Source organism: Jaculus jaculus, chromosome 1, assembly GCF_020740685.1.
Source record: "Jaculus jaculus isolate mJacJac1 chromosome 1, mJacJac1.mat.Y.cur, whole genome shotgun sequence".
NCBI lineage: Eukaryota > Metazoa > Chordata > Mammalia > Rodentia > Dipodidae > Jaculus > Jaculus jaculus.
The window spans coordinates 96,085,746-96,107,928 of NC_059102.1; the positions used below are offsets into that span (position 1 = coordinate 96,085,746).

The following is a 22,183-nucleotide window of genomic DNA, read 5'->3' on the forward strand; positions in this document are numbered from 1 at the left end:
AGAAACAGATTTGGGATCTTACTGAGCTAATGTTTTTATATTTTTTATTTGCTTTCAAGCAGACAGAGAGGGAAGAAGGGGGAGAAAAAGAGGGGGGAAGAAACAGAGAAAGAGAGAGAGAGAGAATGGGTACACCAGGATCTCTAGCCACTGCAAACGAACTCTAGATGCATGTTCCACCATGTGCATCTGGCTTATGTGGGTACTGGGGAATTGAACCTGGGTCCTTAGCCTTCACAGGCAAGCACCTTAACTGCTAAGCCATCTCTCCAGCCCCGAGTTTATTTTTTTTTCAATCAAGATTATCAGACCGTAAGTGCAACCTCTATAGACTTGGGTTCTCTGCCCTGAGAATTGTGTTAATCATCCTGAAATCCTGCTTATCCTTTTAATTACAGAAAGGAAACACAAATCCGTTTTACTAAATAGATTATTCATACAGTCAAAATAATTTCTAACATCTTGCATGTTCTTGGAAGAAAGGAAATGATATGTAGACAAGACAAATTACCTTATTTTTTTTTAACCTTCTTGGCATGTTGACTGCCCATGGAGAATAATAAGTCAAAAACAAATCATGGCAGGAGAGATTGCTTAGTGGTTAAAGCCCTTGCTTCTGAAACCTAAGGACCTACGTTCAATTCTCCTGTATCCACATAAGCCAGATGCACATGGTGGTGCATGTGTTCATTTGCAGTGGTTAGAGGCCCATTTTTATCTCTCTCTCTCAAATAAATAAATAAAAATAAAAAAGCAACCTTAAGACATCATATTGATAATATACAGGAGAGTCCCTGGCTCTAGTTTCTCTTTTGTAGTTTAAAAAAGAATACACAAGATCAATGCATAGAAACATCTCCAGTTCTAAGTCATCAAAGGAGCTTTGCTGTCTCTCACACTGACTAGTCATCAAAAAGTGGAAATAAAGCTTTAGAGCAATCAGTCAGACTCTTTAATAAAGAGTATTGCTAAAATTAGATACTTTACTTTCAAGAGTACAGATTGGGACACTCCTGGCTTAAACAGAGGGGATCTTATTTGATTGTACAAAAGAATCATGGTACAATGATGAATTTAGTCACAGCATTGCCCTCTTTTCTAAGTAAATGAGTATTCAGACAATACTGGTATATTCAGTCTCTTGTCACAGAACTTTTACTTGATGTGACTTTTTGTTTTATACCCTTTACTAGTTATGTACATACTCAGTCAATAAACAGCACATGTTGTTACCATCATTAGCCTCCTCCTTGTCCTCCCCTCTCCAAAGGGACCCTCCTCATTGGGGATTGCAGGTCGTGCATTGTGGAGGTAGTCATCAGTTATGGGGAAGTGCATAATGGGGAAATGCACATCTCTGTGCATAATGTCCCAACATGTGGCTCTAACAATATTTCTGCTCCCTCCTCCGCGAATTTCTCTGAGCCATGTTGGGCTCATTTTAGGTCTACTTGAGTGATGAGGTCTTGGGAACCTCTGTGTTTCTGGATATCTGGTTTGGTAGGAGTTGAGTATTCTCTGTGTCTATCTCCTTCACCCTTGTGCTGGTACCAGGTTCACCAAGAAAGCAGCAGTCTTGCTCATTTCCCCAATTACTCTATGGTTTCAACTGAGGTTCTGCATCTATCTGAAAAAGAGGAGCAGATTCTCCAATGGAGGGAGAAGTCAGCACCGGATAAATGGGATAACCATTATTATTTTAGAGGGAATTTAATAGGTGTAGGCCCTTTGTAATCCAAAATTAGTGGGAGCTTAATATTGGAAAGCAGACTCTTTTTTTTTTTTTTTTGTATATGGTTCTGACTTGTTTCCCAGCTATGGGTTCCATTCCACTGAGCAGATTCGTTAGCCAATTCAAGAGCAGTTGGTTACCCACCATGGCTGTGTGCCACTACTGCACTTGGGAGAACATCACATCAGGTTGTTTGCTGCTGAGTAGCTTCGACCACGAGTTGCTTGGACAAATGTTGGTCATTTTCCCCCAGTTGCTCATGCAGCACCTTCTGGCACTAGACAAGCTAACTGTTTGGGGACTGACTCTCTTCCAAATTCCAGCCAGATTACTCCATGTTCTGTACCAACAGTATATGGTATCTCTGGCAGTAAGGTCTTACCATTAACCTTTGGTGGGTAATCAAGTGCTCTGACAGAAATATGTCTTCTTTTAGGAAACCTTGTAGGTCTCTCTGGTCAACAGCTCATTGTGGATGTTAATTGCATCCTGGTACTGGGAGTTACAGGCCAGTGCGAAGGGAAACACAGGAAGAAAAAGATAGGTAATATGAAATATAAAGAAAGAAGAGAGATAGAGAGGGAGAGAGAGAAACAGGAGAAGATTAAGGTTAGTCTTCATCATACCCTCTCCAGGCCCTTTGATTCCCTCTAAGGATCTGATGAAGATTCAAACTTTTAGTCTGTCTTTCAGGCTATAGGATTTTATGGAACCATTTCCATTTGGGTACAGTTTTGTGCCCCCCTTACCCTCCCCTTCCACTCCACCTTCCTTATTGTCTGGTCCTTGAGATGCTTATTAGGGATGTCAGCATCTCAGGAAGAGTCAGGTTAGAAGCCACAGATGAGTGAGACCATGTGACGATTATCTTTCTGTGATTGGGTGAGTTTGCTGAGAATGATCTGTTCCAAGTTTGACAATTTTTCTTCAAATTTCATTGTGTCATTTTTCCTTACTGTTGTGTATAATTCCACCCTATGGATATACCACATCTTGGTTATCCATTAGTCTAATGATGAACATCTGGATTGATTCCAGCTTTTAGCTATTATGAATTGAGCAGCTATAAACATGTTTGAGCAAATCTCTTTGAACTGAGGCATGGAGCTTTTAGGGTAAATGCCCAGTAAGTGTTATTTTTGTTTTGAGCCAGAATATCTTTCATATGTACCAAGGTAGCTTCAAACTCAGTAAGTAGTTGAGGATGACCTTGAACTTCTATCCTCCTGCTTCTATCTCCCAAGTGCTGAGATTGCAGGCATGTGCCACCACACCTGGTCTATCTTAAAGACTTTTTGCTGACTCCGTCTAGACTATGGACTCCTTTCTAAATCTTCATTCATCCAGTCAATAGAATTTCCTGAAGGCCTAGTCATGTCTTAGTCCTTGTTGTAGTTAACACCAAGGAGTATGGTCGTGAATAGTACTGGGGTTGGGAGCCCTCCTGTCCTGAAGCCTACATTCCCAAAGGAGATAAGCAGTGGTGAGGAACATGGAATCAGAGTCTGCTGAAATGCTGAACGCCATGCCATGGAAGTGAAATGGAATGAGCCAAGGAATGTTGAGAAGGGCTGCAGGGTTGACTGATTTTACACAGGGTGGTCAGGCCTTCCTGAGAAGTTACTGGAGCAAAGACTTGAAGTCATTTTCAAAGACGAGGAAATACAGCATCAAGACACAGAGGATGGTACAATCAATGTACAATGAAGTATTTCTGATGCCTAAACTCTTCCACATCATTGAGAATATATTATTAGGGAGGAAAACACCTAGATACTCATTTGTAAAATGTATAAATGTTAAATAGACCTTCAGGGCTCACTGGAATTTCACCTGACAGATGTTTACTTAGCACCTAGTAGGCTCAATACTGGTGAACTTCAGTGTCATCACCCAAATGTAGTTTAGGGCCTAGTGCAAAATTTTATAAGCTTTTCATTTATACCTCACTGAGGAGGTTTTAAAGAAATTTTCTTTCCAAACTCTCTACTATCAGATATGCTGTTCTTTTACTTATATATACTGTGGCCCTTGTAAGTCAAATGGCTACAAATCATTGCTATATCTCAAATATCTTCATCTTCCCAAAGCTCAGCTTTCAGCTCCTTGAGGGTACTGTCAGCTCCATGTGACATGGGGAGACTAGTCTATACTAACCACCTGTGTTTAAAGCAGAGAACCTTCTGACAAATATGAGGAAAAATCTCATCAAGGAAGAGGGTCACAGAGATCGGATGTGGGCTTTGAAGTTGGAGGTGGAGATTACTTGATGTTAGCCCAGACTCAGGTCTGATTTCTGACCTCCATGACTGTAAAACAATATGCTTGTATTAGAGAGAGATTAAGAGAGAAAGAGAATGGGGAGAAGAGAATGAAATGGTAAGAGAATCTTACCAAAGAATAATAAACTTATTACTTACAAAGAGCAATAAGCTCAGAAACTATAATGAGGGAAAAGTACAAATTCTCTGAAGTCATATAACACATGAGCCTACTTGAAGCTCAGGAGAGCCCTAACCCCTTGAGCTGAGAGTGAAATGTGCATTAAGAGTTAGCTAAGGGGATAGAGGGAGACAGACCATGCCTTTTATGTGAACAAGATCAACACAGAATTGAAGATATGAAGGCACTTGGTGCTTTCACAGTTGTCTGAGCTGAAGACTAGTGAGACTGGAGAGGATGAGGGAAGAGGACTGGAGGGAGGCTGGGCACAGTGGTACAAGACCTGGTACATTAAGGTATAAATTTTAGATTTTAATCCTACATGCAGTGAGGAGTATTTTAAGAAAGCACTTTGACTATGGATAGTAGTGGAGAAGGAAGAACATAGGAAAATGCTCAGAGAATCAGGGATTAGACTGAATCTCATCTGAGAACTCCGAGAGGAATGTAAAGTTCTCATCCTTATAACCTCTCCCCACCTAAGAACAACAGTAACACCCCAAAGCCCAAGGACTAATCTGATGGCTGAAATTCTGTTCAGTTCTTCCAAAGCCTCTGCATGCCCCAAATGTGATTGACACCGGACATAACTTTGCTGTCATCAACATCAGCTCTGAGCCTTACTTTGGGGATGGACCAATCAAATCCAAGAAGCTTCTGTATAAACCTGTTAATCATTATGAAGCATGGAGACACATTCAAGGTAAGGCAGATGGTACCAGACTAAAGATTTTTTCCAAATAGAGAAGTTCCCTTTTCCTTTAACAACATATTTTGCATTTCAGAATTTACAGAACATTGTAGGGGATTCAGAGAGTTCTGGGTCTGATTTTTGGGATGTCACTAGATGCTGGGGGACATGGAACAGACCTGCACCATTTATTACTAACCCCATCAGCACTCCTTTCCAGGCATCTCTGGATTCCCAATCCAGACTTTAGACCTCTGTTGTGCCTGGTCATGGTGAAAATCATGTTTTTACACCACTGATGTGGTCACAAGAAAACCCAAGGCCTGCTGGAAAGACCTGAATCCTAGGAATGATTATTTCTTCTATGTTGAATTGCTTAGTTGTTTACTTTCTCATTCCATGCCTTGTCCTGTTCTGAAGATCTCTAACATACAAAGAGCTTTAGAGTAAATTGAATCCTGAAATTTTTAGTCTGTAAGAGACAGGACTGGAGTTGGTGTTGGGGGAAGGAGTATAGCAAAGACAGCCAAATCCTCCTCCCCAACTTCTTGGAATAAAAATAGTAATTTGGCAAGATAAAGGAGATAAAAGAGCAAGAGTTTATGAATAAGTTACAGTTCTATTTAGTACATGGTCATATCAAACCATAATATTAAAAAAACACATGCAACAAAGAAGACTGCATTTTCCATTGACCACACTGCTTTAATTGAAATCCTGAAGTCAGATGTATCATGGCCATGCCAGTAAGTAAAGGCACCCTCCACCAGTATGTTCATCTTCCTTTGCCTAATGTTTCCTTGAACAGGCCCTTGACCTGCTGCTTGTTGATACCTGATAAGGATATTTAAAAAGGCTTGGAACCACCCCTAATGTTGCTGACTTGGTCACACTAAATAAAGTAGTGTTATTATCTATTACTAAACTCTCCAAATTCAGCCAAAATTTCAAATCTCAGGGAAAGTAAGGTTGATTTGTTGGACTGTAGTGACTGGTTGTTGGCTTTTTGTTCATTTTTTTGTTCATTAAAAGTAGTCTTCTAAGACCTATTAAACACAGTCTGATCTCCCTCTTTCCAATTAGCAATATATCCTCCTGAGGTAAGGCCAAAATTTACCTTTGTGATATCCACGGAGATGGAGAGGCTGGCAAAAGCGAACACTAAGGAAGGCATGTGTCATCTACATAGGAACTGTTTTCTACAGACTCTCAGGCCCTTCTTTGTGAAGATATGACTATTAAAAATCGTTAAACCCTGCATGAGTTTTTTTTTTCTCCTCTTAATGGTTTCACTACAATCAGTACAAATATTTGGAAACAGCGGAAACAAAAGTATTTCCCCCTTAAATCTGGATTCCATATAGTGTATATGACAGCTTTAATTTTGCAAATAAAAAGGGCAGAAGCACTATAGCAGAAATGTACCCATGATCCAGAGACACATATTAATGTACATACTGTACCTTCAGAAGCCCAATTTTCCTTACACTGGAGATTGTTCAGTGGAATTGCCTTCTTATTTCACTAAACATTGTCTTTTTAAAAACCTAAATTTAGTTCACATCACAGTAACAACTTTCTCAGTTTAAAGAATGCAAACTGAAGTTTCCTGGACTTTCTCTCTTCTCAGTGACAAATGAGATTGTCACACTCAACTATTTGGAACCTCGGACAGAATATGAGCTCTGTGTGCAGCTGGTGCGTCGTGGAGAGGGTGGAGAAGGGCATCCTGGACCCGTGAGGCGTTTCACAACAGCTTCTATCGGTCAGTTGAAGCCAACAGGCGGTTTTTATTCCTGAGCTGGTGGGAGGGGGAGGAAGGGGAAAGAGGAAGGAAGACCTGGAAGGGTGGTGGTGGGTGAGTGGGTGGGTGGGGATGGAGGTGGAAGGAGTTTGCTTTTGCATGGATGGGAAAGTAACAGGAAGGCTAGGACTTCAAGCCAAACGTATCCTTTATTTGGGCCAGACTCCTGGATTGAGTCCCTGAGGGAGGGAGTCTGTAGCCATCCAGAGAACAGAGAAGGAAGCAGATGAGCCTTCAGGAAGGCGAGGACATCCCTAAGGACTTGGGGTTTACTTAGCAGCATCTGTGTTGGGCCTTGGCTTCTGAATTGCACCCCCAGCTTCCTGTTTCCATCTCAAGGGTACAGGCCAGGCTTCTGTCACAAACACTTCAGAAAAGTTTATTTATTTTCAAAAAATAATTTATATTTTTCAAAGTAATCCATGTACACAGTTAGAACATCAAATGGAAGGAAAGGCTTTTGTCTAAAGAACAGTACTCCTCTGCTCCACCCTCCAGCCCTGCTTCCTATAGGTAGCCATTTCTTCTTTTTTTTTTTTTTTAATTTGAGAGTGACAGACACAGAGAGAAAGACAGAGAGAATGGGCGCGCCAGGGCTTCCAGCCTCTGCAAACGAACTCCAGATGCGTGCGCCCCCTTGTGCATCTGGCTAACGTGGGACCTGGGGAACCGAGCCTCGAACCGGGGTCCTTAGGCTTCACAGGCAAGTGCTTAACCGCTAAGCCATCTCTCCAGCCCTAGGTAGCCATTTCTAATACTGAACTTCATGGTTCTAAGTCAACAGTTCTTGCACATCAGTGTCCATTAGAATCACATGGAACGTTTTTTTTTAAAGCAGAGTGCTGGGGCCCACTCCCTGAATTTTTAGTTCAGTTGGATTTCTAATAAATTCCCAAGTGATACTTAACACTGCTGGCCCTGGCCCACATGTCTAGATAATATGTACAGAAACATTCTTTTATTTGGGAAGGGCACAGTCTCACTTTGTAGTCCAAACTGGCCTCTCCAACATCGTAGCAATTATTATGCCATACCCTCTCCTTGCTGAGAGTATAGGTATGAGCCACTATGTCTGCACAGGAACATTTCTTAATTGATTAGTGTCATTCAATATCTATCTGCTTTCCACTGTGGATGGAGGAACTCTTGATTTGTGTGGTCTGTGATGTGAACTTGGGTTCCAGCTTGTTGCTACCAGGTCCCTTCCTCTGAAACAGTGGAGAGACATTTTGTCAGGTTCTCTTTTTTGGGTCTTACTCACTGAGTATAATCTTTCTGTTACTGTCTCCTGTTTAGTGCTTAATAGCTGCAGATTCATATAGATTTAACTCATACTCCCCTGTGTTACAAACAACTGGCCATAACAGCTTCCAAGTCCATAGGCTTTTAGCTTTGTATTGGTTAACTTTTTTGTCACTGTGACCAAAATACCCAAGAGAAAAACATGAGAATAAAAGTATATTTTGGCGCATGATTATAGAGGGCTCAGTCTGTGGTCACTTGGGCTTATGTGGTGGAGGGAAGTGTACAGGTCAGAACTTCATTGCATGGTGGACAGTTACAGCTCTTGAGCTTTGAGTGTTGGGACCCTGGACTCTTCATCTCCAGGTGTCTCTCTTGAGCTTGTCTAGTGAATAGAGCTTGTGGACCTTGTGGCTACTGTTCCCACCTTTAGCTCTTCACTACTGTCTTCTGCATTCTCTGCTTCTCTCCCATCTCCTACCTTCTTAATACTTCCCCCATCCTTCTTAGCTTCTTGTAGATTCTGACCTCTGTTCCTCTCTCTCAACTCTTTAGTCACTGGCAGTGTTAGAGTAACCCAAGGACTTACAGAAGTATTGCACAAAAGTCAGAAATGGTCTCCTAGGAACCCATCTGGTTGTGAATAGAAAAATTAAAACCACAAAAAATTATATAAATTAGAGAATAATGGTGTCTCTATGCCTTGTGAGCAAAGGGATCCCAGGTATGTCATCACTGCAACTAAGAAGCAAATGGTAGTTACTTTCCTCTCAGGCCAGGGCTGAAGAATCAGAAGAGGAAGGTCAGCCTGAGTCAAATGGAAAGTATTTATGGAACAGAACATAAAACACTTCACAGACCCACACTACACTGTCTTCAAGCTCTTAGAATACGTTCCAGCCAGGATGCATTTAGAGGTTCCTTGGAATATTTCAAAGTACTTCTCGGGGTGGGTGGGAATGGAATTCTTGAAGGCTCTCCTTTTCCCACCATTTGGATTTTGCTGATGCTTGCTTTTGAATTCATCCTGCAGTTTCACTATTTATGTGTGTTGACTGAAGTGGTCAAGGCCAGGGAGAACAGGACAGGAGGGAAGAACACATTCTCAATCCATTGCAGAAAAAATGGGTGGATAGGGATGGGTGAAAGGTTACTATCCTCCCAAAGGGAAGGAAAAGGAAAAATGAGTGTATTTGGGGTTTCTTCCCATACAGGCTTAGGAATTTTGTAAGTGTTTTCCTGCACACCACCTCTCTGTTCTGCCTTATCTATAACCTTGCTGAACCACTCTGAGTGGCCTATGTTGGAATTTAAACTCAAGAGATTGGCAAAGTGAATAGGTGTCACCTCTCTTGATTTTTCTAGATTCTAGAGGGATAGCCAACAAGACCTTTAGCTTAATGCCAAGCAAACTTACTCAAAGTATATGTAAAGTACTTTATTTTTTTTTGTATTTTTATTTATTTACTTGCCAGGAGAGAAGAGAGGAGAGAGGAGAGTAGAGGGGAGAGGAGAGAGAGAGAATATGAATATGAATGGGTACATCAGGGCAATTTGCCCCTGCAAACAAACTCCAAATGCATGCATCACTTTGTGCATCTGGCTTTATGTGGGTACTGGGGAATTGAATGCTAGCCAGCAGGCTTTGCAAGCAAGTCCATTTAACTGCTGAGCCATCCCCTAGTGCTGTGTCAAGTACTTTAACGATTTGCTAGAGGAGAGTGTCATGGCTGCTAGCTTGTGTTCCTTAGTAGCTTGTGAAGTTTTCTGTCAGTCAGAAGCCAAGGTTATTCTTTGAAGCTGCCCTTTGGGACACTATTACTTCTATCCTGTCTGAAAATAACGATCTTTCTGGTTACTCCTAGGACTACCCCCTCCAAGAGGTCTCAGTCTCCTACCAAAAAGCCAGACCACACTAAATTTGACCTGGCAACCTATATTCCCAAGCTCAGAAGATGAATTTTATGTGGAAGTGGAGAGGAGGTCTGTGCAAATAAAAAGCGATCAGCAGAACATCAAAGTTCCAGGCAACCTGACCTCAGTGCTACTTAACAACTTACTCCCCAGGGAGCAGTACGTTGTCCGGGCCAGAGTCAACACCAAGGCCCAGGGGGAATGGAGTGAAGATCTTACCGCCTGGACTCTTAGTGACAGTAAGTAACTCAGGTTGCTCCTGCCTCACTTGAGCAAATAACATTTGGCTGCTGTCATTTTTTGAGCTTAGTTTCTGTCACTTCACTTCCAGGTTGTCACCTAGAAGTCGTAAAGGCAGATAGTTGGGAGTGCAGGCTAATTACTAACCATCTAATATCCTACTGGCCTGTAACATACAGCAAAGCCCTATTTGGAAGCAAGTACCTTTAACAGCTGAGTCATCTCCCCAGGTTTCTGCAAAGCCCCGTTTGGATTGCAACCATTAAGGCAGAACAGTGCTAAAGTTTGCCCATCTTTGCTAGGGAGTTGCCTCTTAAGTATTCAAGTAACATGAATAGAAGAACTTTTGAGTGTTTATTTAAACAGCTACAGGACAGTTTGTATGTGTGTGCAGGTGGTTGCATACCATGGCACAGGTGTAGAGAGGTCAGAGGGAAACCTTGGGTGTTGGTCTTCTGCCTTGTTTGGAGACAGAGTCTCTTTGGTGTCTGCTATTGCATACTGTGTACACCATGCTGGCTGCATAGTGAGAGTCTGGGGAGTCTCCTGTCTCCAGTTTTGCTACAGGAACCCTAGAATGGCTTTCTGCGGGTTCTGGTGATCCAAACATGGGTCCTTACTCTTGCTTAGCAAGCACTTTACTCACTGATCCATCTCCTCAGCCCCCCGCCCCCAACCAGGGCAGCTTTTCAGGATCTTCATGTATGTGTATATACTGAGATGGCGATTAACAATAGATGAGTTATTCCTAGTCTTAAAAGTTAAATAATTCTCTCTCCCCATCCATCTATCTATCTGCTTCTTTTTCTCTCTCTCTCAAATAAATAAATAAAACTAATTAAAGTATTTTTTAAAAGGGCTGGAGAGATGGCTTGGCAGTTAACATGCTTGCCTGCAAAGCTAAAGGACCCAGGTTCAATTCCCCAGGACCCCCATAAGCCAGATGCACAATGTGGCACATACGTCTGGGCTTCATTTACAATGGCTAGAGGCCCTAGTACGCCCATTCTCTCCCTTTCCTTCCCTCCCTCCCTCCTTCCCTTTGTCTCCTCTCTCTCTTTTTCTCTACCTATCTGCTTCTTTCTCTCTCAAATAAATAAAAATAATTTAAAAATATTTTTTAAAGTTACATAACATTGCATTTCAAATTCTTCATAGCACATAATTCTAATATTAAAAAATACATTTGAGGGCAATAAAACCTATTTCCTTTCAAATTGTATCACAGTTCCAAGCTTTTCTGTATTTTATAATTTTTTTTAAATTTTTTAAAATTTATTTATTTGAGAGCGACAGACACAGAGAGAAAGACAGATAGAGGGAGAGATAGAGAATGGGCGCGCCAGGGCTTCCAGCCTCTGCAAATGAACTCCAGACGCGTGCGCCCCCTTGTGCATCTGGCTAACGTGGGACCTGGGGAACCGAGCCTCGAACCGGGGTCCTTAGGCTTCACAGGCAAGCACTTAACCGCTAAGCCATCTCTCCAGCCCCTTTTCTGTATTTTAGATTGGTCATTTAAAACTATCTGGAACTTGTTAATTTCTTTGCAATATTTAAAATCTTTTATCAGAAGCCTTGTGTCAATTTTGCACCACTGAATTTACATTCATACTCGAATGTACTATGTCCATGCATTTGAGGCTTTCAAAAGATGAGGATCCTCTTGGCCACATCAAGTACAGGGTCAAGTGGCCTTCACCAACACACAAGTCTGAAGCTGTCTTTGCAGGTGGTTTTTGCTTCCTCAGCAATGAGGGTAGCTGGGAAGCCTCCATCAATGATAGGGGTGGAAGGGGAGTTCAGTACTTCCTCAGCAACTTTTATGCATCAATGACTTATACAAGCTGAACAGTTTTGTCAGTTTAGAAACTCTTCGTGTGTGTGTGTATGTGTGTGTGTGTGTGTGTGTGTGTGTGTGTTTATTTATATCCTGTTTAATTGTAGGAAACTTAGAAGACACAGCATATTGCAGAAACTAACACACAACACATTCATATTCCTACCATGCAAAATTAACAACTGTTACTTTGCTATATTTGCTTTTAGAATTTTGTTGACCTATAGAAAAAATAAGGTTATATAAAATGCACATATTATACATTATATAACCTCTGTTTCTTTTTTGTTTATTTATTTGCAAGGAGAGTGAGTATGGGCATGGCAAGGCTTGTGGTCACTACATATGAGCTCCAGATGCATGCACCACTTGGTGTGCTGGCTTTACATGGGTACTAGAGAACTGGCCCAGACTAGTGGGCTTTGCAAGCAAGTTCCTTTCACCCTCCCTACTTCATTTCTATTCCTCTCTCTGCAGACCATAGTATGTTTACTGTGAATTTTTCTGTTCATGTTAAGGCTTTGTTGTACAATGATAGCACATCTAACTCCACATAATTTAATAAATATATCCATTAGTGCATATTTGTATCCAAACCATTCTTCATCCTTTCCTGAATAAACATGATTCCTGTTAATTTATATATGATGTATGCCTTTTAGACTTCTGCATATTTTATGAATATATCATATAATTTTTTAAAATTTATTTTTGTATTTTATTTTCAATAACATACAAAGTAATAGGATTTACTATGGCATTTTCATACAAGCATATCATTATACCTTGCTCATATTTGTCCCCTCACTACCCTCCTCTCTCACTCCTCCTCCCCTCTTGCTGATCAGCTTCCTCCCCTATATAGCTTTTCATCACACACACACATATCTCTAGAGTCAGCCTATGAGAGAAAAATAGGGGATATTTTGTCTTTGTTTTTATACATTAACCTCTTGTTCTCCCTCCCTTCCCTTTAGACTCCTTCCTCCCCCAAACTTCCTTTCTGTGTGCATGTCATACATTTGTATGTGCATGCATATTCATATATAAGTCTAGATTCTGCTTATTATAGAAAACATGTGCTATTTGTCTGTTTTAATTGGCTTATTTTGTTTAATAATGATCTCCAATCCCCTTATTTTCCTGAAAGTGACAAAAGTTAATTTTGAGCATCTGTTCATCTGTTGGTGAGTATCTAGGCTGGTTCTATGTCTTGGCTATTGTGACTAATGAAGCAATAAAAATGGATGTTCAAACATCTCTGTGGTATGCTGACTTAGACTGCTATTACTATGAGTGGTTTATCTGTATTATATAATTATTCTTCCTTCCTTTCTTCTCTTCATTCCTTTCTTTCCTTCCTCCCCCCTCCCTCCTTTCCTCTCTCACTACTTTCCTTCTTTCTCTTTCTTTTGCAACAAGATCTCATTTTGTAGCTTAGGCTGCCATGGAACTCCAGACTGGTCTACTGATTTCTGTAGTGGATCCAGAAGTTTTTACGTTTTTGTTGCGGTGTATATGGGTTCTTCTTTCCCAGCATAGCCAGCACTGTTGCCATTTGTATTCTTTCTTTTTTATATTCATTTTTATATATTTATTTGAGAGAGAGAGAATATGCATGCTAGGACCTTCAGCTGCTGCACACAAAGTCCAGATGCACGTACCACCTTGTGCATCTGGCTTATGTGGGTCCTGAGGAATTGAACCTAGGTTCTTTGGCTTTGCAGGCAAGTACCTTAACCACTAAGCTCTCTCTAGCTCCTCCTTTCTTTATTTAAATATGCGTGTTTTCTTCTAGCACTTACAAATCTTACATTAAGTTCTCTGATATATCTTGAATTGATTTTTATACAAATTGAATAATATGGATCTAGTTTGGTTTTTCTATATGTGGATATCTAGTTTTTTCAATACCATTTGTTGAAGAGGCTGTTTTTTCTCCAATGTAATTTTTTACATTTTTGTGAAAAATTATATGGCAGTGGCTGTGGCTTTTTTTTTATTATTATTATTCCATTCCATTGATCTACACATCTGTTTTGAGTCAGTGCTGTGCTGTTTTTGTTACTATGACTCTGTGGTATAAGTTGAGATCAGGTATTGTGATAACTCCTGTATCACTCTTTCTGCCTGAGATTATTTGTTATTTTGGATCTTTTGTACTTCCATACAATTTTAGGATTTTTTAAGGTATTATGAATAGATTTTTTCCCCCTGATTTCCTTCTTTTTAAGTTTATTAGGCAATTATATAGGAAATCTGTTTGGTTTTGAAATATGGTCTCATGTATCCCAGGCTGGCATTGAATTTGCTATGTAGCTGAAGATGGTCTTGAACCTCAGATCTTCCTGTCTCCAACTCCCAAATGCTGAGATTAAAGGCATGCTATGCCATGCCTGTTTTGTTTTTTTTTTTTTGCTTTGCTAGGGATCAAAACCAGGATTTCATGCATGCTGGATAAACATTCTACCAACTGAACTATACTCACAGCCCTCAAGCTATTATTTAAAAAAAAACCTTTATTTTTATTTATTTGAGAGAGAGAGAAAAGACAGAGAGAAGTAGAGAGAGAGAATAGGTGCGCCAGGGCCTCCAGCCACTGCAAATGAACTCCAGATGCATGTGCCCCCTTGTGCATCTGGCTTACATGGGTCCTGGGGAATTGAAATTTGGCTTTGTAGGCAAAGGCCTTAACTGCTAAGCCATCTCTCCAGCCCAAGCTATTGATATTTTAAAATATATTTTCTGGTGGTGTCTTTAAAGTCTTTTAAGTATAAGATCATATCATCTGCAAATGGGGATAGGTGATTCTTGCTTTCCTATGTATATCCCTTGTATATATTTTCTCTTTCCTTATTACTCTAAGACTTTAAGCATTATGTGGAATAACAGTGGAAAAAATGGACACTTTTGTCTTATTCTTGATTTTAGAGAAGATACATTCAGTTTTCCCTACTTAGTGTAATGTTGGTTACTGATTTGTTATATATAACCTTTATTATGTTGAGATATATTCCTTTTTTGTGGTACCAGGGATTGAACCCATGCTAGGCAAGTTCTCACTACTGAGCAATTTCCCCAGACCTCTTTTCTCTTTTTAATTTTAACTCACTATAGTCCAGGCGAGCTTTGAACTTGTGATCCTCTTGCTTCTGCTTCCAGGGTAGCTGGGAAAACAGACCTATAGCGCTAGGTCTGGATTTTCAGATATGTTCCTATAGTACACAGGTCCACAATGCTGGGATGAACATCCAACTAAACCCAGTCATATGGGAGACAGGGTTTTATTTCAAGCTTACAGGTCCAGGGGAAGTTCCATCAATGGCAGAAGAAGCTGGCTCCCATCATAAATCCAAGCAGAGAGGGAGAGACCACAAACCGACAGCAAACACAACCTGGCAGCAAGCAGGCCCCCTCCGGGAGCTCATACCTCTGTGCATACCTCTGTGCTGGAACTCACATCTGCCTCCAGTGACACCTTAGGGCTGGACTGGCTGGAGATGCAAGTTACCTGAGTCAATGGGGGACATACATTCAAACTACCACAGTTCCTGTCACTCTCAGCTACTTCAGGGCATTTTTTTTTTTTTTAGGGCAGTTGAACATTGTCAAATATATTTTGTAGCCAAGTATGGTGGTACATGCTTTTAGTCCCAGTACTCAGAAGGTTGAAGTAAGAGGACTGCTGTGAATTCAAGACCAGCTGGTTCTATAAAGTGAGCTCAGGTCAGCCTGGGCAACAGTGAGATTTGGAAAAAAAGATCTTTTCTGCTTTTGTTGAGATGATGAGTGATTTTTGTGCTTATGTTTGTTTCTGTGCTGTACCACACAAGGCTAACATATCTTGAGCTGTCCTTACATCCCTACAGTGAGATTAATTTAGTGAAGGTGTATGAACTTTATGTGTTATTGATTCACTTTGCAATTTTTTTTTTTTTTTTTTTTTTGGTTTTCCGAGCTAGGGTCTCACTGTATCCCAGGCTGACCTGGAATTCACTCTGTAGTCTCAGGGTGGCCTCGAACTCACAGCAATCCTCCTACCTCTTCCTCCCGAGTGCTGGGATTAAAGGCATGCACCACCACGCCCGGCTGCAAATTTTTTTAAAAGTGGGAACTTTTGTGTCTGTGTTAATCAGGGAAATTTGTCTATGGTTTTCTTTTGTGTGTGTGTTCTTACCTGGTTTTGGTATCATGGTAATCCTGGCTTCATAGAATGATTTTGGTAGTGCTCCTTTTCCTTATGTTTTACTGAAAGTTTAAAATGCATTGGGGTCAGCTCTTTTACGATTTGGTAGAATTTGGCAGTGAGTCTGTCTGGTTATGGGCTTTTCTTTGTTGGAAAACTATTACCAAGTTAATCTTGTTGCTTGTTATGGACATATGTGTCTAGGAATTTATCCACTGCTATATTTTCCATGTTTCTAAATTATAACTTATCAAAGTATACCTAGTGGTCATGTAGATTTAAATATTGCAATACTCCCCCTTTATCTCTAACTTTATAAATTTGAGTTTTCTCTCTTTGTCTTTGGTTAATTTGGCTAAAGGTTGGTTGATCTTGTTTATTTTTTCAAAGAACCCACCTTTCTATTGCTCTTTTAATTTTCAAGTTATTCATTTATGCCCTCATCTTTGTTATTTCTTTTTTTATTTTATTTCCAACTTCTATAATTATAGAAAATAAACCATGGTATTTCCGTCCCGTCCCACACTTCCCCCTCACAACTCTGCTCTCCATCATATTGCCTCCCTCTCTCCATTGGCCTCTCTTTTATTTTGATGTCATCATCTTTTTCTCCTATTATGAGGGTCTTTTGTAGGTAGTGCTGGGAACTGCAAGCTCATGGATATCAAGGCCAATTTCTGTCTGGACAGTTGCATTGTAAAGAATGGTACCCTTCCTTTGGCTCTTACATTCTTTCCGCCACCTGTTCCACAATGGACCGTGAGCCTTGGAGGGTGTGATAGAGATGTTCCAGTGGTGGACACTCCTCTGTCCCTTCTTCTCAGTACTATGTTGCCTTTTGGGTCATCCCAGTGGCCATCACCATCTGAAAAGAGAAGCTTTTCTTTTGGGGTGGCTTCCAATCTCACCAATGCTGAGTGCCCACCTTGATCCCTCTGTGTTGTGCTGTGGAGCTGGAGTTCTGATCAGCTGTGCTGGATGCCCTGCCGTGGGGGGCTGAGTGCTGGGAGGTTCGAGGTCCTGACGGTTGGGAGATGGGCGAGTGCAGGAAGCCTGGAGTTGTACTGCAGTTGCTCACGCAGTTCCACCTGTACCCCTTTCAGTAGCTCCTTAGATGATCTCAGCTGTTTTTCCTTCAGATTTCTTGACATTGGAAGGAGGCTGATGAGGTTGGGAAATCCCCTTGTTTGGTCTCTGCTGCTGCTGCTTGGTGCCCACACCTGGCAGGTGGTGCTAGGAGGTGTGTGGGTCACACAGATCAGGGGCGCTAGTGCCTCAGTGGGATTATGGCCGTTTTCCTCCTTTCTGGTGGATCTTGGTCTCTTCTGCTTCCCTGCTGTGGCTAAGAATAACCTATACAACTTCACTTTTCAGAAGAAGAGTGTATTTTGCTGTGGTTTTGCTTAAATCCCTCCCTAGCCTGGTCTGGTGGCTCCTATGCCACCATCTTACCTGGAAGTCTCTCATCTTTGTTATTTCTTTCTATATATTGCTTTTGGGATTGTCTTGTTTTTCTGAGTTTGAGGTGTATCCTTACTTACTTGAAATCTCTTGATTTTGTTTTTCATTTTTCAAGGTAGGGTCTCACTCTAGCCCAGGCTGACCTGGAATTCACTATGGAGTCTCAGGGTGGCCTCGAACTCATGGCAATCTACCTACCTCTGCCTCCTGAGTGCTGAGATTAAAGGCATGTGCCACCACGCCCTGTGAAATCTCTTGATTTTTAAAAATGTAAACCCTGGGCTGGAGAGATGGCTTAGTGGTTAAGCGCTTGCCTGTGAAGCCTAAGGACCCCGGTTCGAGGCTCGGTTCCCCAGGTCCCACGTTAGCCAGATGCACAAGGGGGCGCACGCGTCTGGAGTTCGTTTGCAGAGGCTGGAAGCCCTGGCGCGCCCATTCTCTCTCTCTCCCTCTGTCTGTCTTTCTCTCTGTGTCTGTCGCTCTCAAATAAATAAATAAATAAAAATTAAAAAAAAATGTAAACCCTCATAACTGTAGTTTTTTTTTTTCCCTTAGAAATGCCTATGCTGTAGCCCAAAGTTTCTGATATTGCTCTTTCCTTTTCATTTGATTCTAGGATTTAAAAAAAAAATTCCTTAATTTCTTTGATAGCCCACTGGTGATTCAATATCATATTACTATTAAAATAATAGTAAAAAGAAAATGTGGGACTATAAGAGGCAAAGAGGAAAAAACAATGAAATGCTGAAGGAGCATTTTCTGAGTCCTTGAATACTAGAGTCTGCCAGGAGAACGGGAGTTGGTTTCAGTTAAACTTATAGACTCTTGTCTTTCCTGTGATTCATGCAGGTGTTGAGCCTATACTGGGACAAGTGTCTTATGTCCACTGGAACTGTCTTCACTTCAGTGACTTCCCTTCTTTCTATGTCATGACCACATTAACTTTGAGTTCTGTCAGCTCGACTGCCTGAGACTCTCTAGTTCATGTCCCCAGGAGTAGCTAATATTCTAGCTAGGGGTATCTCCATGAGCTTTGGAAGAGGGGGAAGTAAGCACTGGGATCTGTACAGGTAGCACTGCTTCCATATTATGACCACGTGCATGACATTTGTCACCCTGCTGGAAGGATTGCTTGTAGATGGCAAATAGCTTGCTGCACCCTCTGACTTCTCAGCCACCACAGCAGTGACCTCAGATAAATGGCTCCAGTGGTTAGTTAGTTCACCTGCTGACCACAATCTCAGGGCTATCAAAGTGCAGAGGCATTCTCAAATGATATGGTTTCTAGCCACTGAGGAGCTCACTTGTAGCAGAGGCTCTGGCATACCCATTCTCTGTCTCTCTCTCAAATAAATAAATAAAACATTTTAAATTGTGGTTTCTGGGGCTGGAGAGATGGCTTAGCAGTTAAGCACTTGCCTGTGAAGCCCAAGGATCCCGGTTCAAGGCTCGATTCCCCAGGACCCACGTTAGCCAGATGCACTGGGGGCACATGCGTCTGGAGTTCATTTGCAGTGGCTGGAGGCCCTGGCGTGCCCATTCTCCCTCTCTCTCTCTCTGCTTCTTTTTCTGTCTGTCACTTTCAAATAAATAAATAAAAATAAAAACAAAAAATATTTTTAAAATATGTGGTTTCTGGCCTGGAGAGATGGCTCAGCATTAAAGGTGCTTGCTTGCAAAGCCTACTGGCCCAGGTTCAATTCCCCACTACCCACGTAGACCGAGATGCACAAAGTTGCACATGCATCTGGAGCTCATTTTCAGTAGCAAAGAGGCCCTGCCAAGTCCACATTCTCTCACTCTCTCTTTCTCTATCTCACCTTGCAAATAAATTTTAAAAAAAAGTGTTTCCTGCTTAAAAACATTTATATTTAGAGTAGTATCCCTTCAAATGATTTTGTAAGAAAAGTAGTGTAGGAATTATCATATGTAACTGATGAGGCACCTCAGGCACAGAGGGTCCAAGTAACTCGCCTAAAGTGACATGGCTAGTAAATCATGAAGGTGTTGCTGGGCAGAGATTATTTTTGTGTTTAGGATATCTCTGGTTTATAAAGTTGCTTTTTTCTGAGGCAAAAGTATACAAATATTAAATATTTATTCATAGTAATCTGGGAATGTGACATTACTATGTAATCTCCTTGTAGGGAGTAAAGTAAGTTTATATTTTTTATAAAAATATGTGTATGATGAATTTCAGGTCAGCCTAGGCGATGGTAAGACCCTACCTTAAAATAATGTGTACTGGATGCAAAAGAAGATAAGTTGTATGGATGATTCATTGTGATTTGGGGTTGTTTACTGTATTCTAGACATTGAATAAAATCAGATTTGAAAGGCTCAAAACTTGATATCTAATTCTTATATATTGCCATGGTTACCTAAAGCGTTAGATATGGGGAACCAATATAATGGGAAAAGGAAATTTAGAATGAAGAAGCTAAAAATTTAGGATAGTAGTGATGCAACTTAAAACTCTTCTTGGAGGGCTGGAAAGATGGCTTTGTGGTTAAGCGCTTGCCTGTGAAGCGTAAGGACCCCGGTTTGAGGTTCGATTCCCCAGGACCCATGTCAGCCAGATGCACAAGGGGGCGCATGTGTCTGGAGTTCGTTTGCAGTGGCTAGAAGCCCTGGCGTGCCCACTCTCCTCTCTCTCTCTGCCTCTTTCTCTATCTGTCTGTCACTTTCAAATAAGTAAATAAAAATAAAAAGACAATAAAAAAAACTCTTCTTGGAGTTAGAATTTTCTTATAAGCAATAACTTTCATATAAAAAGAAACTGGTCTATGGAGTGTAACAGGCTGAATTTCTTAATTACTTTTGGGAACTGCGTGAATCCCTTATGTAATTGAAGTCATAGTTTTCCCATATCCAAAATGTAGCTAATGAAGGCAACAGCTGTATGGATATGAGGGTCTACACGCGGAAGCACACTGAGCAGCCTGACCTCCCTCTAGCCTGTGCCCTTTTAGGAAGGGAGTAGTAGTGAGAGTGCATGGAAGTTCTGTCATGTCATGTCATACCCGGAAACCTCAGAGTGTGTCTGCTCATCTTGCCTGTGACCCTGAGGCTAATGTGATCTCAACTCTCCTCAAATGCCTAGGGCACTTAGTGTAGTAAAGGCTTAATACATTTTCTTATGTCTATGCTTATATATGCCTACTGACTCATAAGCGCATTTAAGGTCAAGATAGGTCATACGACACACACAGTGGCTAAGACAATGAACCATGGAGCCAGACTGCCAGAGTCAAATCCTGTCTCTTCTGCCTAATAGTAGTGTGACCTTGGCTGAGTCACCAAAATCCCTCTGTGCCTTAGTTCTTACAGAAAAAAAATTGTAAGGAAGAGGAAATGAGTTAATACATGAACGAATCTAGAATAATATGTGGCATATTTTAAGCACTGTGTCAGTATTAGCCTTCCAAATCTTTCAGTTCCACCCAGCATCAAGAATGGTGTGCACAGGTTTGTGAAATAGCATGACTTCTAAATCTTCTACCTACTGTATGGAGACACATAGGACATGTACACATAGCCACCTCCCCATTTGGGATAGTCTCTCATGTCTACAGGAGTGACAGTGCCCACAGAGAATACTCCATAGCCTGGAGTCATCATCTAAGGGGACACATACTTCCATTCATGGAAGTTCATAAACTGCCATGAACCCTCTCTCAAAAGCACAGGAGGGCTAGAGAGATGTCTCAGTGTTTAAAGGCACTTGCTTATAAAACCTGATGGCCTGGGTTTGATTCCCCAGTGCCTGCATAAAACCAGATGCACAAGGTGGCCTATGTGCCTGGAGTTCATTTGCAGTGACAGGAGGCATGCTCACTCTCATTCCCCCTCTTTCTTTCTCTCTCTCATGTAAATAAAATAAAATTTAAAAAGTACCATAATCAAAGAGATTGCAGTATATCATAAGTTAATTCTTTTTTTTTGTTTTTAATTTCTAGTTCTTCCTCCTCAACCGGAAAACATCATGATCTCTAACATTACAGACTCCTCAGCTGTGGTTTCTTGGATGATAGTGGATGGATATTCTATTTCTTCCATTATCATCCGCTACAAGGTTCAAGGCAAGAATGAAGACCAGCACATTGATGTGAAGATCAAAAACGCCACCATTACTCAGTATCAGCTCAAGGGCCTTGAGCCCGAGACATCTTACCAGGTGGAGATTTTTGCTGAGAACAACATAGGGGCAAGCAACCCACCCTTTTCGCATGAGTTGATCACCCTCCCTCAATTGCAAGGTTGGTAGTGGAAAGGTTTTCCCATAGACTACTTTTGGACAGCATCAGAAAAGCCTCACTGCCTGGAGGAAGTTATCTCATATGTGTTATGTGACAATTCATTTGTCATATGGACTTTACCTTATAGACCCTTAAAATAAAAATGCCCTGGAAAATATCCCTGTTGATACATTTGTTATTATTAAACCTTAGCATTAGTGGAAGACATACCTTAAACAATGTAAGAACACTCTGGGTAATATGAATTTTGGTTTTGTAGAGAGAGCCAGGCTGTTGGAGACACTTTACTGTGTATGTCCTGCAGGGAGGGGATGACCTCAAAGATGGCATTCCATTCTTTTACAAGATCAGCTTTTCTTCCAGCTTTGATAATAC

The 22,183-nt window shown here is 41.1% G+C and overlaps 1 protein-coding gene across 2 annotated transcripts in view; it reads left to right on the plus strand.

Moving 5' to 3' along the window:
• Positions 1–22,183, plus strand: part of Tek (TEK receptor tyrosine kinase) — a 142,904-nt gene that overhangs the window by 100,087 nt on the left and 20,634 nt on the right. For both annotated transcript variants that reach the window (XM_004658392.3, XM_004658393.3), the window contains exons 10-13: positions 4,716–4,877; positions 6,496–6,630; positions 9,777–10,064; positions 21,509–21,808. In XM_004658392.3, coding sequence (XP_004658449.2) covers positions 4,716–4,877; positions 6,496–6,630; positions 9,777–10,064; positions 21,509–21,808 — 885 coding nt within the window. The remainder of the gene's footprint in view (positions 1–4,715; positions 4,878–6,495; positions 6,631–9,776; positions 10,065–21,508; positions 21,809–22,183) is intronic.